The following is a 16,561-nucleotide window of genomic DNA, read 5'->3' as shown; positions in this document are numbered from 1 at the left end:
CCCTTGAGACGCTGAGGTCCCTTGACTGCCGCATAATCAGGTCATGGTAACGCAGGGCTGGTGGCCAGCAGGGGAGTCACAGGAGTTACGTGGCTCGTGGGACCCTGCCCCAGACCCCCTCTTTCCAGGGCCTCCCTGGCCACTTTGAGAGGTGCCTCTTGATTCCAAATACAGCTCATTTCTTCTCTGAGGAAGGTGCTGCCAGGTGGCCTTGGGGCAGCCGGTGGGGCCAGCCTTGGCTCCAGGTCCTTGCTCTGCCTGGTGGGCCACGACCAGGTTATTTCAGCTCTCTCAGCCTCAGTTTCTCACTTAGGAAGAGGACAGTTCTGAAAGAGATGGGAATACCAGAGCACCTGACCTGCCTCTTGAGAAATCTATATGCAGGTCAGGAAGCAACAGTTAGAACTGGACATGCAACAACAGACTGGTTCCAAATAGGAAAAGGAGTATGTCAAGGCTGTATATTGTCACCCTGCTTATTTAACTTTTATGCAGAGTACATCATGAGAAATGCTGGACTGGAAGAAGCACAAGCCTGAAATCAAGATTGCCTGAAATCAAGATTGCCGGGAGAAAGATCAATAACCTCAGATATGCAGATGACATCACCCTTATGGCACAAAGTGAAGAGGAGCTAAAAAGCCTCTTGATGAAAGTGAAAGAGGAGAGCAAAAAAGTTGGCTTAAAGCTCAACATTCAGAAAACGAAGATCATGGCATTTGGTCCCATCACTTCATGGCAAATAGATGGGGAAACAGTGGAAACAATGTCAGACTATTTTGGGGGGCTCCAAAATCACTGCAGATGGTGATTGCAGCCATGAAATTAAAAGAGGCTTACTCCTTGGATGAAAAGTTATGACCAACCTAGATAGCATATTGAAAAGCAGAGACATTACTTTGCCAACAAAGGTCCATCTAGTCAAGGCTGTGGTTTTTCCAGTGGTCACGTATGGATGTGAGAGTTGGACTGTGAAGAAAGCTGAGCACCAAAGAATTGATGCGTCTGAACTGTGGTGTTGGAGAAGACTCTTGAGAGTCCCTTGGACTGCAAGGAGATCCAACCAGTCCATTCTGAAGATCAGCCCTGGGATTTCTTTGGAGGGAATGATGCTGAAGGTGAAACTCCAATACTTTGGCCACCTCATGTGAAGAGTGGAGTCATTGGAAAAGACTCTGATGCTGGGAGGGATTGGGGGCAGGAGGAGAAGGGGATGACAGAGGATGAGTTGGCTGGATGGCATCACTGACTCGATGGACGTGAGTCTGAGTGAACTCCGGGAGTTGGTGATGGACAGGGAGGCCTGGCGTGCTGCGATTCATGGGGTCGCAAAGAGTCAGACACGATTGAGCGACTGAACTGAACTTTCTTCCACTAGTGGGCATGTCTTCTCTGTCTAGATTCCATAGTATCTTACCAAGCTGAGAGTGAGAAGGCTGTGGGGTCTGCTGCTGTTTCTGCAGGAGCTACAGGCAATGCTCTGTGTGATGAATCCATTTCAGAGAATCCTGGATTCAGGGAATCCAGGCCCCTGACCTCCCTTCAGGAGTTGGTGCTGTTCTAATTATAGCCTTCTCAGCACTGTTCTCTTGGCCCTGTCTGTGCCTCACGTAACTCTGTGACTGCGGGGAGCCCTATTTTCAGAGAAGGAAGCGGCAGAGAGGGGTCAGGAACTCGCCAGGCCACTAGGGGTTCAGAAGTGGAAAGACCCCGGGCCTGAAGCTCTAAGTCTCAGCAACTGTTAACAGGGAGACCTGGTGTGTCACCCTCCTTGCCTGTACTGTGTGCCCCTTGCTTCAGGAAGAGCCGGGCGTGGTTCTGGCTGTGACAAGCCCTCTGGCGAGAGCCCCTGAGGGGGCGCCCAAGGCTGACTGGCGGAGATGCAGCAAGGCACTGGCCTTGAGAGGCAGGGCGGGCCTACCTGTGTGCCGCCCTCCCCTCTGCTGGTCAATGGTCACGCTTTTACTTTGCAAAGTTTTCCCCATCTTTTGCCCTGGCTCGCCCTCTCCAAGGCCCCTGGTAGCCTCTCCTTAGTCTGGATTTACAGGTGAGGCGTATACTCCAGGCTGGTGGTCACTCACGTGGTCCGGTCTGGGCACCCAGCAGGGGCCATGTGTGACTGGCTTGCCTGGCCCACGAGGTGGGAGCTCGTGTGGAATCTGGTCCTCCTGGATCCCAGGCTGCTGCTCACCTCTAGAACGGGCCATGGGGTGACATGGTAGAACCCCCTGGAGGGTGTGCTGTCCTGGGTGGAACAGGGTGCACACAGGGATTTGCTCCTGGCTGCCCTCTTGCTCTTCTCACGCCGGCTTTTGTTTCCTGCAGGGTCAGGAGAAGCCTGAAGACTATTACTCCGAGAGCCTCGATGACCCTGAGGGAGCATTCCACTTCTCAGGGATGAGGGCCGAGAGCACCTCTGAGGATGTCTCTGCAGCCTCCTCCCCGGAGCAGTCACCTCCGCCCTGGGCTCACGCTGCAGGCAGCAAGGGCCCTGCTCCTGCCTATGTTGCCAGCGGACCCTTTCGGGAAGGCGGGGTCCCAGGCCAGGCCGCCTCCCTTCTGGGCAGGGTGAACGGGAGGCTCTTCGCAAGTCCCAGAGACCCATTCTCTGCCTCGGGCCTTCAGCAGAGGGTCTACCACCAGGACCAGTCGTCCATGGGCGGCCTCACGGCTGAGGACATTGAGAAGGCCCGGCAGGCCAAGGCTCGCCCCGAGAGCAAGCCCCACAAGCAGACAGTGCGTGCAGGAGCCCCTGGGGTGGGGTTGGAGTGGTTCCCACAGTCCTGCTGTGTCAGGCGCAGCCTCTGGGGACACTGTCCAGGTCTGTGGCCTGGAGTTTCAGGCACACGGAGGCCTCTTGTGGGTGGAATGTGCTGCTCTTGGCATGGAGAGGGGCTGTGGAGGCAGCATGGACCCTGAAGGTTGGTCCTGTCTCTGGTCACTGATGCCATGAAGGGCCCTTTCTCTTCTCCCTCTAGCTCAGTGAGCATGCTCGCGAGCGGAAGGTACCAGTTACACGGATTGGGCGGCTGGCTAACTTTGGAGGTAAGGTGCCAGTCCTGGCGAGAGGAGCTGAGGTTGCCATGGGGCCTACATGAGGTGGGAAGGATGGGGACCCAGGGGTGTCCTGGGGAGGGTGGTAGCTCCTGTGTTTGCCATTCTTGGATGTTTTCCATGAATGTGAAAACATTCATGGGATCCAATGTGACTGTGAGTGATCCAGTCGCTACCTCAGCTCACCCCTGGGGATCAGTGGGGTGTGGCTGATGCTGTGCTGTGACTGTGGCTTGGCTTCTTGGGGGGCAGCGTCCGCAGCATCAGCTTCTCACTCAGGCCTCCAGAGGCCCTGCAGAGAGGAGGCGGGACAGTGGGGCTGCTTGGCTCCTGGACACAGTGGTTTTGCCCAGTCCTTTGGGGAGCCATTTGCTGATTCCCACAGGGCTGCGGGCTCCAGTAGAATGATATCAAGATGTATTGACCCGGAGCTGCTGCTGTCCATTTTAATACACTGTAGAATTGTGAGTTTGTCCTTTCCTTTGGGAGTTTGTGTGCAGTACACCTGTGCTCTCTTTGTCCGTATTGGAGGATCATCTTATAATGAAGATTCACAGCAGTTGTATCTGCTTTTGTGATGTTGTGTTGTCTGTCTGGTGCTTATTCGCTGACCAAAATATTTCTGTTGAAAGCGCCATCCTTTGCGATGGTTCTGCTTGAAGATGGGATGACTTCTCTAAAGCTTGCTTGTCCTTAGTAGGTTCTCCATTCATACTTTAATGAAAGTATTGGTATTAGTATGGCAATCAGCTCTGGCAGCTTGATTGATATACCCTCGCTGGGCAAGTGCAAGGCTGTGTGTGGCAGAGCTCTCATTGGCTCCTGTCGATGCGAGTGCTGACTAGTCATGAAGGCCCACTCACCTGTCTGAGCTGTTACTGCCTGCCTTTTGCTTTCTTGGTCTGTACGTCTCCCCTCCTGTAGACTGTACACCAGGCTCGCTCTTCTCCCTGGCTGCTCTTCTCTTTTGAAAACCCATCTTCCTCCTTGTTCAAAATTGGCTCTGTGTTCCTGGCCCTCTGGGAGCTGGCCTGATGGGCCAGTGGGCTTTAACTCTGAGCAATGGCTGGCTGTCCACCTTATGTTCAGAGCAGACCAGGTTAATTGGATAGAATTATCTCCACTCTGAGGTTTTCTTCCATAACTGTTATTTGACATCTGCTGCTACTTATCTTTTCCAGAATCTGGCATCCAGTGTCATCTGAGTTTTAGTACAAAATTATTGCTTCATTTCACATTCATGGGTTAGCAGTTCCTCAAAGAACATTGCACCCCCCTGGGGTGCCACTACCAGAATGGATTTGAGAGTCCCTGCTCTGATGGTGTCCAGCAGTCCTCACGCCCAGAAGACACGGCACTTCCCTGCTTTGCTCAGTGGCTGTTAGTTGGGATGTTTATTATCATTCATATTGAGTGGAGGTTCTGTTCTCTCCTCCATGAGTCTGAGGGCAGGAACCGTTCTCTTCTTGCTCTGTAGTTTTTCTCTGTAACCTGTAATCCTCTTCCCCTCACTCCAGACCAGAGCTCGTCACAGAATCCTGTTGCCGGAAGGCTTAGTTTGACTAACATAGTTTAGAATGGTCGTAAGCCTCTCTCTCTCCCTCTCTCTCTCGCTCTCGCTCTCTCTCGTCTTTGCAGGGGTGGAGTAGTAGAGGACCTGTTTGGGAAAGCGGTCAGGATGAACGTCGTGATGGCCGATTAGAATTTGATGGAAATCGTGGTGAAGCCAGAAAAAGTCAAGCCCTTTTGGGTGGTGGGTTAAGGACAGCAGACTGAAGTGAAAGCGGTGGTAGAGGAAGGTGTGTAGGACAAAAAGGCAACTTCCTTCAAATCAGGGTGCAGGGCTTCCCTCAGGGTGTGGGAGACATGGCCACCAGAGGGAGCTGGGGTTGGGTGAGCAGAGGCCCTGATCTCCGCAAGGGCTTTGCACCCTCCGGACCTCTTGAGCCCTTGCTGACAGCTGCCTGGTGCCCACAGCCCTCCTTCAGAGTCTCTGCTGAAGATTTGCTCACAGCTGCGAGTTGCTCATGTGAGTTGTCCATGCAGTTGGCAGCTCATGTTTCAGGATTGGAGGTGGCAGGATGGGAGCAAAGAGGAGCCAGGTCTGGAAAGAATGTGCTGTTCTGGCCCGAGAGGTAAATTCTGGACCTTCTGTCCTATCCAGAGGTTTTCAAACTGTGGGTTATGACCCTTACGTGAGTGTGAAATCAGTTTAGTGGGTCAGGACCAGTGTTTTTAAAAACAAGTAAATAGAATGGAATTGAAGAGAAGAGGATCAGAATTAGTATCATAGATCCTGAGAACTTAGAACATTGCAAAAATATTTGTTTCAGATATGTTTATGCTATTGACCCATGTTCTTCATTGCATTGTATATGGCTTACTGGTGGGTCATTGTCTAAACAATTGGAAGTGACACCGGTTTACTTTCTTCTCCTAGAAAACACTTTGAACCTTTTTTCTCCTCACAAGGGTGAGATGTTTTGAGGTGCAGAGTAACAGACTTTAGGAAGTTTTGTGAGGGGTATGAAGGAAGGCAGTTGCTCTCAACCTCAGGGAGATAGGGTTGTGTTTGGGAATGTCAGCAGCAGGTATTCAGCTATATGGAGGCAGAGGCAGGGGCTTTCCAGTTGGGATGGCACATTTTGATGCTGAGATGGGGCAGGAACTCTAGGTCCAGTTTGGCCGTGGGATGTCATGGCTGTGATGCTGTGGGCATGGTGATCTGTACTTTTGTCCTCTACCTTTAGAATTTTGTTTTTGCTTTTGGTTTTCAGCAGTGTGACTGTGACATACTTGGGTGTGATTTACTTTGTTTTTATCCTGCTTGGGATCGCAGAGCTTCTTAAATCTGTGGCTTGATGTCTTTCATCAATTTTGGAAAATAACGGTCATTTCTTAACATATTGTTTCTGGCCTGTTCTCTTTCTCCTCTCTTTCTGAGACTCCTTACACATATGTTAGGTCTTTCCCTCTGTCCTATGTGTCACTTCTGCTGTTTTCTGTATTTTTCATTTGTGCCTCAATCTTACAGGTTCAGAGAGATGTCTTATCATCTCTCCTGCACCTACAAATAGAGAGAGAGAGCTGGATGATTATAGAAATGAGACTAACAGATAAAGTGAGCACTAAGGAAAACTTGTTTCTCTGGTGGCGTAGTGGTAAAGAATCTGCCTGTCAGTGTAAGAGACGTAAGAGATGTGGGTTCTTTCCCTGAGTTGGAAAGGTCCCCTCGAGAAGGAAATGACAACCTACTCCAGTATTCTTGCCTGGGAAATCCCATGGACAGAGGAGCCTGGTGGGGGGTGGGGGTTGCAAGAGTCAGACATGACTGAAGCAAATAAACAACAAGAGAAGACTTACCAAAAGGAGCTGAGCACTGTGTGCATAGCACTTTGCTGATCACTAGGACCTTCACTTAGGAATTTACAGTCCACATCACTAAGGCAGAAGGGAGAAGAATACTAAGTAAGAGAACTAGAAAGAGAGGAACAACAAGTGAAGAAGTAGGAAGTGATAAGGATGTTTAGATTCTACGTAGAAAGGATTTTGAAATATGATACATGAAAATAGACGCTAGTCTGAGAAAACAGTGGGCCAGGAATGAAGAGTAGAGGGAATGGACTCTCAGGAGTCCTCTTATTTTTAAAAGGTAAATGGTTGAGGACTCTTACTCCCAGAAAAATACATTGCTTTAAAAAATGGTTCCCAAGACACCATTGAATTTCTTCAGTGATTTTGTAATAACAGTGTTCTCACTTATGTTAGAAAATCGGTGAATGCAAACTGATCGCCATGGCTGCTTAATTTCGTAAAGATTCTGATAACCCTAGGCGTCCTGTTAATATGTCAGCAACAAAGCTCTCTCTGAGCTCATTTGCCCCCTTTCCCACAAAGCTTTTGTGTCATTCCCCGCATCTCACTTGGTGCAGTAGTAAAACTGAAAACAAAAGATTTTGGGATAAGTGGGCATAGTTTGGAGATTTTTAAATTTTGAACATTTAAAACAAAGAACAAAGAACAAAAGAACAAAGAACATTTAAAACAAAACAAAACCTATCATCAACTATGAACATCATTTAATTTATACTTTTTTTGAAATTAATTTTTATTTTTGAAATTATATAATGTATCGTTATAGACAATATATTTTCTTTTTTTTTTTAACTTTACAATATTGTATTGGTTTTGCCATACATCTAGATGAATCCACCACAGGTATACACATGTTCCCCATCCTGAACCCCCCTCCCACCTCCCTCCCCGTACCATCCCTCTGGGTCATCCCAGTGCACCAGCCCCAAGCATCCTGTATCCTGCATTGAACCTGGACTGGCGATTCGTTTCATATATGATATTATACATGTTTCAATGCCATTCTCCCAAATCATCCCACCCTCTCCTTCTCCCACAGAGTCCAAAAGACTGTTCTATACATCTGTATCTCTTTTGCTGTCTCACATACAGGGTTATCGTTACCATCTTTCTAAATTACATATATATGCGTTAGTATACTGTATTGGTATTTTTCTTTCTGGCTTACTTCACTCTGTATAATAGGCTCCAGTTTCATCCACCTCATTAGAACTGATTCAACTGTCAATTTATACTTTTAAAGGCCATTTAACAACATAAAAGTACAAAGGACATGCTCCCAAGATAAAGGATGGTAAATTGAGTAACTGAGTTTTGTTGACGGCCTCATTCTGTCTTCCTTGTTTTCAGATGTAGACCTTGCTGTGTTTTGCCGGGGGCCTTGCTGAGCTGGTTCAGCAGTGGGGATGCCAGTGGACCCCTAGGCTGGGGTTGAGGGGTGCAGCTTTGTAGGGGTGGGACTGTTCACACCTCCTGCATTAGGACTGTGTGTTCTGAGCTCCTGGCGTGAAGCCCTGTGTTGACTTGTCTGAAGTCAGGCTTCCCCCACTAGCATTGATTGATAGGGCTCTTGATTTTCATTGAGAGTGCAGAGATCTGAGGTCCTGGTGTCAACAGGGGCTGCCCTGGTGTCCCTCGTTGGGTGGCACTCAGTGATGCCAGCTTTGCCGCCTGACTTCCCAAGGATGCACGTGGACGCACGCTGTGCGTGTGCTGTCCCTCTAAGCAGCCAGCGCTCCTCTGTGCCTCTGAGGTCGCAAGACTGATGCCCCGTAGGTCCAAGAGAAGTTAGCAACCTTGGCAAGGGTGAGGGAACATGGTTTCCTGCATTTCCCAGGAGCATATACTTCAAAGGCACTTTGAATCTGGGTCTGTCACCCTTGAACTTGTCCCTTCTCCCTGATCCAGCAGAGGGGCTGTCAGTTCTTCCCCCCACACCCTGGCCCAGTTCTGAGAACCAAGGAGAACACTCACTCTGCAGGGAACTTCCTCCACCGCTCCTTCCTGTTTGCCTTCCTGCAGCGCTGTGGGCTGCAGCCCCTCCCATGCCTGGAGTTGGCGTGGTGTGGAGGATGCAGGAGATGAGAGAGAAGGTGGAAGTACCAAGGGTTCGGGAGCACCTTGAAGCAAAGGAAATTTCCTTGTCCACTGCCTTTTCTGTGGACTTTATTGTTCTAAGAGATCAGAAGGACCATGGGATGTATTGATAAAAGTGAGGCCCCAGAACAGTGCCTGGCACGTGGGTGATGCAGTGTGAGTGAAGCTGTTTTTCCCTTAGGTTTGCCCTCAGCGCTGCAGGAAATCTTTGGCCAGCCTTGCTCGGTAAACATGCCTGGGGGTTCTGGCAGGTAAATGCGGAACATTTCCTCACTTCTTTCTGCTCTCAGGTACCTCTCACCAAGCCGTCTCACAAACACCGCTGTTTACTAGAAGATGTTTTATTTTTACTTTTTCCTTGGCCTCTGTGCCTGTGTGGGCGGAAGCCCAGTGGTTGCTCAAAGGGGACATATTTATCTCTTGAGGACCTGCAGAGGGCCTCTGGGGCCTGGGCTTCCTGGTCACGAGGAACAGGCCCAATTCCCTGGGAAGCAGCCCACTGCTCCCAACTCCTCTAGGGAGAACCCTGCTCCCTGCAGCTCCTTACTCCTTCCATGTTTCTAGCTTGAAAAACCTCCTCTGGTGAGAGAAATGTAGGAACCTTCTTGAAAGAGGTTGGTGCCTTCTCACAGCCTAGGGTGGTGGCCAGGCTGCTGACAGTGGCCATGGGGCTGCTGACCCGGATCTGTGGCTGGTCTCCTCTGGGACCTCTGAGCAGCATATGTGGTCCAGGCCAGGGCTGCCTGTGGATCAGGGGATGGACGGTGCTGTCCTGAGGGCTGGGGGGGCTGGGTGTGGGCGGGGATAAAGGTGACACACGGTGATTGAGCGAGCCTGGGCTCAGGGTGTCCTCACCAACTCGGGGAATCTGAGACAGAGGTGCCACCCGGCTCTGTGGGAAGAAGGAACCTGGCTGCACCCTGCCCTTCTCTCTCCACGAGGCTCTGAGAGTCCTTTGAATCAGCCGTGTTGGGGACTGGTAGGAGGGCCGGTCTATTCCTGGTTCAGTAGAGCAGGAACTCTGAGGTCAAGGTCAGGGCTGGCTGCCTGGTGGGGCTGCTCACCTCCTGGGCCGCAGTGGGGAGCCTGTCTGTTGGCAGTTCTGCAGGCCTGGCACCAGGCTGGTCCTGAGGGAGTTCGCAGGGCCAGAGGAGGAGCCTGCGGCCTCCTTTGCAGAATGTTCCCTCCGTGATTCAGTGTTCAGTGACATGTCCTTGGCTTGGAGAGCTTTGGCTCTGTCCCACAGCTTAGAAGTGGCCAGAGAAGCATCTGAGGGGGCCCAGCAGGAGGCGCGGGGGGCTCTGCAGAGGGAGGGGTGCGGCGTCTGCTCGCAGTGGCCAGGCTGGTGCGTCTGCCTCTCTCATAGGCTGCTTTTTGGATTTGATCTACCCAGAGAAAAGTCTTGGAGCAGAGAAACACTGGTGAAGGTCATTGGGATTTGAAGCTTAACGTTTCCGTTATCATTATTTTGCTAAGTCAGATAGTGTGATGAGTGGGGTGGGGATGGGCAGGCAGCAGGGAGTTAATATTTGACCAGAGATGCGGCTCCGGCTCTGTGCTCAGTGTCCTCTGGGGCTGGGTTGGGGTGTCAGAGGGAAATAGGCCACAGCATCTCCATTCAGCACACCAGGGTGTCCTTGGGGGCATTTCCAGATGACTGTGGCCTCTTCCTGTGGCTGCCAGAACTTGGCTTTTGCTTGGCATGTGTTGCTAGGCACTTGAAATGTGGCTGGTCCAAGTTGAGATGTGCTCTGAGAGTAAAATACACCTTGGGTTTGAGGGCTTAGTGTAAGAAAAGAGTAATATATCTTTTTAACAACGTTTATATTGAGTACTTGTAAGGGATGATATGTTGAGTTGCCGTTGTTCAGTCACTCAGTCATGTTTGACTATTTGCAACCTCATGGAGTGTAGCACACCAGGCTTCCCTGTCCTTCACATCTCCTGTAGCTTGCTAAAACTCATGTCCATTGAGTTGATGATGCCATTCAACCATCTCATCCTCTGTTGACCCTTTCTCCTGCCTTCAGTCTTTCCCAGTATCAGGATCTTTGCATCAGGCCAAAGTATTGGAGCTTCAGTTTCAACATCAGTCCTTCCAATGAATATTCAAGATTAATTTCCTTTAGGATTGATTGGTTTGATCTCTTTGCTGTCCAAGGGACTCTCAAGAGTCTTCTCCAACACAACAGTTCAAAATAATCAGTTCTTCGGCACTCAGCCTTCTTTATGGTCCTTACTACTGGAAAAACCATAGCTTTGACTAGATGAACCTTTCTTGGCAAAGTAATGTCTCTGCTTTTTAATACGCTGTCCAGGTTTGTCATAGTTTTTCTTCCAAGGAGCAAGTGTCTTTTAATTTCATGGCTGTAATTACCATCTGCAGTGATTTTGGAGCCCAAGAAAGTAAATTATGTCATTGTTTCCCCATCTGTTTGCCATGAAGTAACTGATGGGACCGAATGCCTGATCTTAGTTTTTTGAATGTTGAGTTTTAAGCCAGCTTTTTCACTTTCCTCTTTTACTTTGATCAAGAGGCTTTTTAGTTCGTCTTCACTTTCTGCCATAAGGGTGGTGTCACCTGCATATCTGAGGTTATTGATATTTCTCCTGGCAATCTTGATTCCAGATTGTGCTTCATCTAGCCCGCCTTTTCTCATGATGTACTCTGCATATTAGTTAAATAAGCAGGGTGACAGTATACAGCCTTGACATACTCCTTCCCCAGTTTGGAACCAGTAAATTTTTTCATATCCAGTTCTAACTGTTGCTTCTTGAGTTGCATACGGGTTTCACAGGAGGCAGGTAAGGTGGTCAGGTAATCCCATCTCTTTAAGAATTTTCCACAGTTTGTTGTGATTCACAGTCAAAGGCTTTAGCTTAGTCAGTGAAGCAGAAGTAATTGTTTTTTTCTGGAGTTCTCTTGCTTTTTCTGTGATCTGGTTGATGTTGGTAATTTGATCTCTGGTTCCTCTGCCTTTTCTAAATCCAGCTTGAACATCTGGAAATTCTCGGTTCATGTACTGTTGAAGCCTAGCTTGGAGAATTTTGAGCATTACTTTGCTAGCATGTGAAATGAGTGCAATTGTGTGGTAGTTTGAACATTCTTTGGCATTGCCTTTCTTTGGGATTGGAGTGAAAACTGCCCTTTTCCCATTCTATGGCCACTACTGAGTTTTCCAAATGTGCTGGCATTCTGAGTGCAGCGCTTTCACAGCATCATCTTTTAGGATTTGAAATAACTCAGCTGGAATTCCATCACCTCCACTAGCTTTGTTCGTAGTAATGTTTCCTAAGGCCCACTTGACTTCACATTCCAAGATGTGTGGCTCGAGGTAAGTGATCACAGCATCATGATTATCTGTGTCATTAAGATCTTTTTTGTATAGTTCTTCTGTGTATTCTTGCTACCTCTTAATATCTTCTGCTTCTTTTAGGTCCCTACTATTTCTGCCCTTTATTGAGCCCATCTTTGCATGAAATGTTCCCTTGGTATCTCTAATTTTCTTGAAGAGATCTCTAGTCTTTCCCATTCTATTGTTTTCCTCTGAGGAGGCCTTAGAAATAGCTGAAAAAAGAAGAGAAGTGAAAGGAAAAGGAAAAGGAAAGATATACCCATCTGAATGCAGAGTTCCAGAGAATAGAGATAAGAAAGCCTTCCTAAGTGAACAATGCAAAGAAATAGAGGAAATATGTTGAGTACTTTGGGTTAAGTAAAATATACGATCAGAATTCATTTCATATGCTTCTTTTTGCCTTTTTAATGTGGTCACTAGAAAATTAAAAATATCCGTGGCTGGCATTATATTTCCTGGGCAGCACTGGTCTACCCTTTGAATAAGAGAAAGGACAGTAATAGCAAACATCTTTAAACAATGTTGCCCTATGACTGCCCCTCCTGGGAGCGCTTCAGTCTTATTCCACTGTTTAATCCTCACACTGATGGAAGAGGCAGGAGCTGCCTTTACAGCTGACAAAGTGGGGGCTGCGCATTTGCCTAATGGTGGGTAAAGTGTATTCCAAAAATACATATTTTTAAATTTGGTTATCTTTTTTGATTTTTAAAATTTATCTTCATTAAGTAGCTTTCTCAGTAAATTCAATAGTATTTCTCATAAAAGTAACACATAATCGTAGAAAACTTGGAAAATGTAGAAGCACACGTAGGTTTCCTTGCCCGGTGTGCGCCCGCTGGGCCTGGAGGGAAGCTGTTCCATCAACCTCCCCGCCCCCCAGGACCGTGCTCACCAGCACCGGCTGTTCTCGGGCCTCTTTGGCATCTTCCCCGGGTCTCTGCTGTCCCATCTGCTGTGGTCAGTGTGCTCCTCCACGTGCTCTTCACTCTCTCAGCTAACTGTGCCCCTGCCCCTAAGCCAGCCCAATCTGTGTTTGAAGTAGAGGAGATTGGCCCTGGGCTAGGCTCCTGGGCTTTCTTTCTGTGTGGGCTGAGTGGCACCTGCTGGGCTCCTCGGGCCTCTCCTGGACAGTTGGGATCATCCAGTACCAACCTCTGGACAAATGAGGTGTTAAGAAACCTTGATTTCAAAGGTGGATGAAGGGAGAAAGTGGGGCTGATACCCCACCATCCTTAAACCCCTGTGCGTGTCTGTGGGGCCTTCCTCTTGAGTGAGAGCTGCGGTCTGCGCTCCAGTGAGTCCCCATGGCTTTTGCAAAATGTTCCAACCCTACCAAAGACTGCTGTATGTTATGGTGGTAATATGTCTCCTTGCAGCTGCAGTGAACTAGATCAGAGAGTTCTAGGGTGTTGAGGCTCACTGCACACACTGTGAAGTGGGTGACTGTGTCCCGAAGGGTGCCCTGTGTTGTCCTTGGCCTGCAGCCATTCCTGGTTTATTTTCCATTTGTGCTGTGCCTCCCCGTGTGTTTTTCATTGTATGTTGTCTTGGGCATGTGTGTGTGTCGCGTGAGCATATAGCAAAGACGATGGGAGTGGGGGTAGAGGAGACTTTTCCACCAGAGCACTCGACTTGATCTAGGTGTTCTCTGAAAACAGTCACTGTGTATTTCCTACCTTTTCACGATGTCTGCAGTGTCAGCGGGGGTCCCTGGGGAGCGAGGTCCTTGTCTGCCTGGGGCTGCTCCAGGGCTCATGGGGAAGGGCAATGCGCAGCTCCTGAGCGAATGCCCAGAGCCCTCAACCTCCTCTTTGCAGGTCTGGCCGTAGGTCTGGGCTTTGGGGCCCTGGCCGAGGTTGCCAAGAAGAGCCTCCGCCCTGAGGACCCCTCAGGTGAGCTGGGCCCTTGACCAGGAGGGTAGGGTGGGCCCTGGGAGGTGGGCGTGTCAGCTCCGAGCTCCTGTCTGTGTTCCCCGAGGGTTGGCCTCCGTGGGCACCCTGCACCTTATGTTCGTGTAAATGGCAGCCCTGGAGTTTGGGACCTGAAGGCCGCTGTGCACCCGTCCCGGCCCATGTTGGCTCACCCACCCTCCTGGCTCCTCCAGAGGGTGAAGAGGAGTTCACTTGCTCTCTTCTGACAGGAGCGTCGGGTTCCGTTGGGGCCCCAGGTCTGCTAGGGCAGCTGCCCAGGGCTCCCCGTTTGGCTGTGTCTGAGGGATGTGGGAGCTGCTGGAGCTGTGGGGCCTCCATCCCCCTGCTCGGTACCCTGGGGTGGCCATCTCCTCTCCAGCCTCAGACCCTTTTGTCTCTGAGGTGAAGGTCATGACTCTCCTGTGATCCCAGGGTCAGCCTGGGGTCAGGTCAGAATGCCCAATTCCCCCTAGTCTGGGTGGCCAGCTGTGGGTAGCACTCCATGGAGAAAGTTCTCCAGACTGGCTGCTGGAACCTGGGTGTTTATGGTGCTGTGTTAGTGGAGCAGGGGGCAGCTCCCCCTGCCTCCCACTTGTGGGGGTGCCCAGCCAGGGCCTGTCCCCCAAGCTTGTCCCGGGATGGGGGTGGGTTGGGTAGATGCAAAGAACTTTCCCTTTAATGGAGTTCTGGTGGCCATTACGGGCAGCCCTGCTAAAGCCGTCTGCTTGTGGATTTCTCAACGTGTACTTGATGTTCCGGGCTGAGTGCCCCCTGTCCCTGTTCAGGGCTCATCAGCTCATTCCAGGGCCTGACTCCTCCTCCTCCCATCGCTGGGGACCCTGAGTGGTCCCCACTGTCCGGCTGCACTGTGGTCCCTGAGCCCTGGCTACAGCCCCGGGGCCGGCTCCCCTGGTGGCCTGCCAGCCACCTGGATGGCCCTGCTTCAGCTGCAGGACTCTCTCAAGGGGACAGGAGTCCTGTCGGGGGAGACAGCACTAGCCGGTCCCACCGGCCCCTGAGCATGTATGTCCTTGGAAGGGGCCGGAGGACAGAGAGGATTAGGGAGGTATTTTTAGTGTTGGTGCTGAGGCTCCGGGAAGTGAAGCCTGACTCTGGAGTGAGAAGCCAGCCTTCCCCAGGCACAGATCCTCCCATCCTCTGCTTCAACATTGGCGGCTCTCCATCCCGCCTCGTCCAAGCAGGGAAGAGGCAACCCCAGCTCCTAGGTTACAGCTGGTGTCCTTTGTCAGGGAAATGGTGGCCTGGCTGGGGGTCAAGGCACCTGGGTGCCACCAGACTGGGAGCAGGACGTGGGGCTCAGGCCAGAGGGTGTGCTCCCCCTTCCTGAGCAGTGCCTGGAGCGCTGGGCCTGGAGGGCGCCCACCAGCCCACCCCGCCCTCCCCAGGGAGCCTCTTCTGGCTGGGGGCCAGCCCACCATGCCCTTGGGCTCCCTGACTTCCCCACATTGTTCTCAGACCACCCTTGCCCGGGCTGTGGAGACTGGCCAGCTGTGAGGAGGGGCTGCCTAGAAATCTCAGGGGGCGGGCCCTGTCTCTCAATGTCAGAGTCACTGTGTCACTCGGGGTGAAAGTGCCCTCCTCCTGCCTGGGGCGGGGTCTTCTTCCTCCTCTGCCTCCTCAGGGACACGACCCAGGTCCCCGGCCCACAGGGCCCAGGGGCTGAGCAGCTGGGAAGGGCAGAGGGGACTTAGAGGTCTGCCAGGAACTCCTCTTGGCCCAGCCACCTTGGAGTGGCCCCGCTCAGAGGCTGTGGCTTCCATGACGTTCAGCTGCTGGCCTCTTCCTGTGGAGCTTAACTCTCTCCCTTTTCTGGGACCCTGTCCTGATATCTGGTTCCCTGAGAGTGAGCCTGACCCCGTGTAGGCCTAACAGCTACCCTCAGATGCTGGCCTTCAGACTCACATCCTGCTTTAGCCCCTTGGCCCTGGTATATCAGAGGCCAGGCTGATACAGCCCTGGATGGAGGGCAGTGGCATGTCACCTCCCCTGGTCCTCCCCATGGGGATCAGGCTCAGACCTGCTCTGAGTGCTGGACCAGGCCAACAGGGATGCAGGCTGAGGAAAGTGCCAGGCGCCGTGGGGGCAGCCTGGGGAGTTTCTGGTCTAACTGGGCTCACAGGACAGAGGGCAGGACCACTGGGTGACCCCCTCCTCGTCACCTTGAGTCACCACCCTGTACCCTCCCACCCCTGAGTATTCTGCTCCCCTGAGGTTCCTACACTTTCTCCCTGGGCCAGCTGGCTGCAGGGCCTCTGTGGGGAGAGGGGAGAGCTGGGCACCCACCTGGTGAGGCTGTCCTTGACCCTGTACTCCCCCTACTGGAGGACTGCACTCTCACCTTGGCCAGCGGGCCCTGGGTGACTGTGCAGGGACTCCGGGGGCACTGGTGGCCTTTGTCCAGGACACTGAGGGGCAAGGACTTCCCTGGTGGCTCAGACGGTAAAGCGTCTGTCTACAATGCAGGAGACCAGGGTTCAGTCACTGGGTTGGGAAGATCCCCTGGAGAAGGAAGTGGCAATCCACTCTAGGACTATTGCCTGGAAAAGCCCAGGGACAGAGGAGCCTGGTAGGCTGCAGCCCATGGGGTCGCAGAGTCGGACACGACTGAGCGACTTCACTTTCACTTTTTTCAGTTTCACTTTCTGAGGGGCAAGGGACTGTCACTTGGCCGGGGCTGATATGGAGGGAGAGGCCCTATGGGCCAGCCCGTGTGTGTGTGTGTGTGTGTGTGTGTGTGTGTGTGTGTGT

General features: G+C 51.4%; 1 protein-coding gene across 3 annotated transcripts in view; it reads left to right on the top strand.

The window, feature by feature from the left end:
* Positions 1-16,561, top strand: part of COQ8A (coenzyme Q8A) — a 47,555-nt gene that overhangs the window by 25,040 nt on the left and 5,954 nt on the right. For all 3 annotated transcript variants that reach the window (XM_040263641.1, XM_040263640.1, XM_040263642.1), the window contains exons 3-5: positions 2,326-2,736; positions 2,979-3,045; positions 13,700-13,774. In XM_040263641.1, the coding sequence (XP_040119575.1) occupies positions 2,326-2,736; positions 2,979-3,045; positions 13,700-13,774 (553 nt within the window). The remainder of the gene's footprint in view (positions 1-2,325; positions 2,737-2,978; positions 3,046-13,699; positions 13,775-16,561) is intronic.

Source organism: Oryx dammah, unplaced genomic scaffold (genome assembly GCF_014754425.2).
Source record: "Oryx dammah isolate SB20612 unplaced genomic scaffold, SCBI_Odam_1.1 HiC_scaffold_21, whole genome shotgun sequence".
NCBI classification, from domain to species: domain Eukaryota; kingdom Metazoa; phylum Chordata; class Mammalia; order Artiodactyla; family Bovidae; genus Oryx; species Oryx dammah.
The sequence above is the reverse complement of the archived record's forward strand: the minus strand, read 5'-3'. Positions and strand labels throughout refer to the sequence as shown.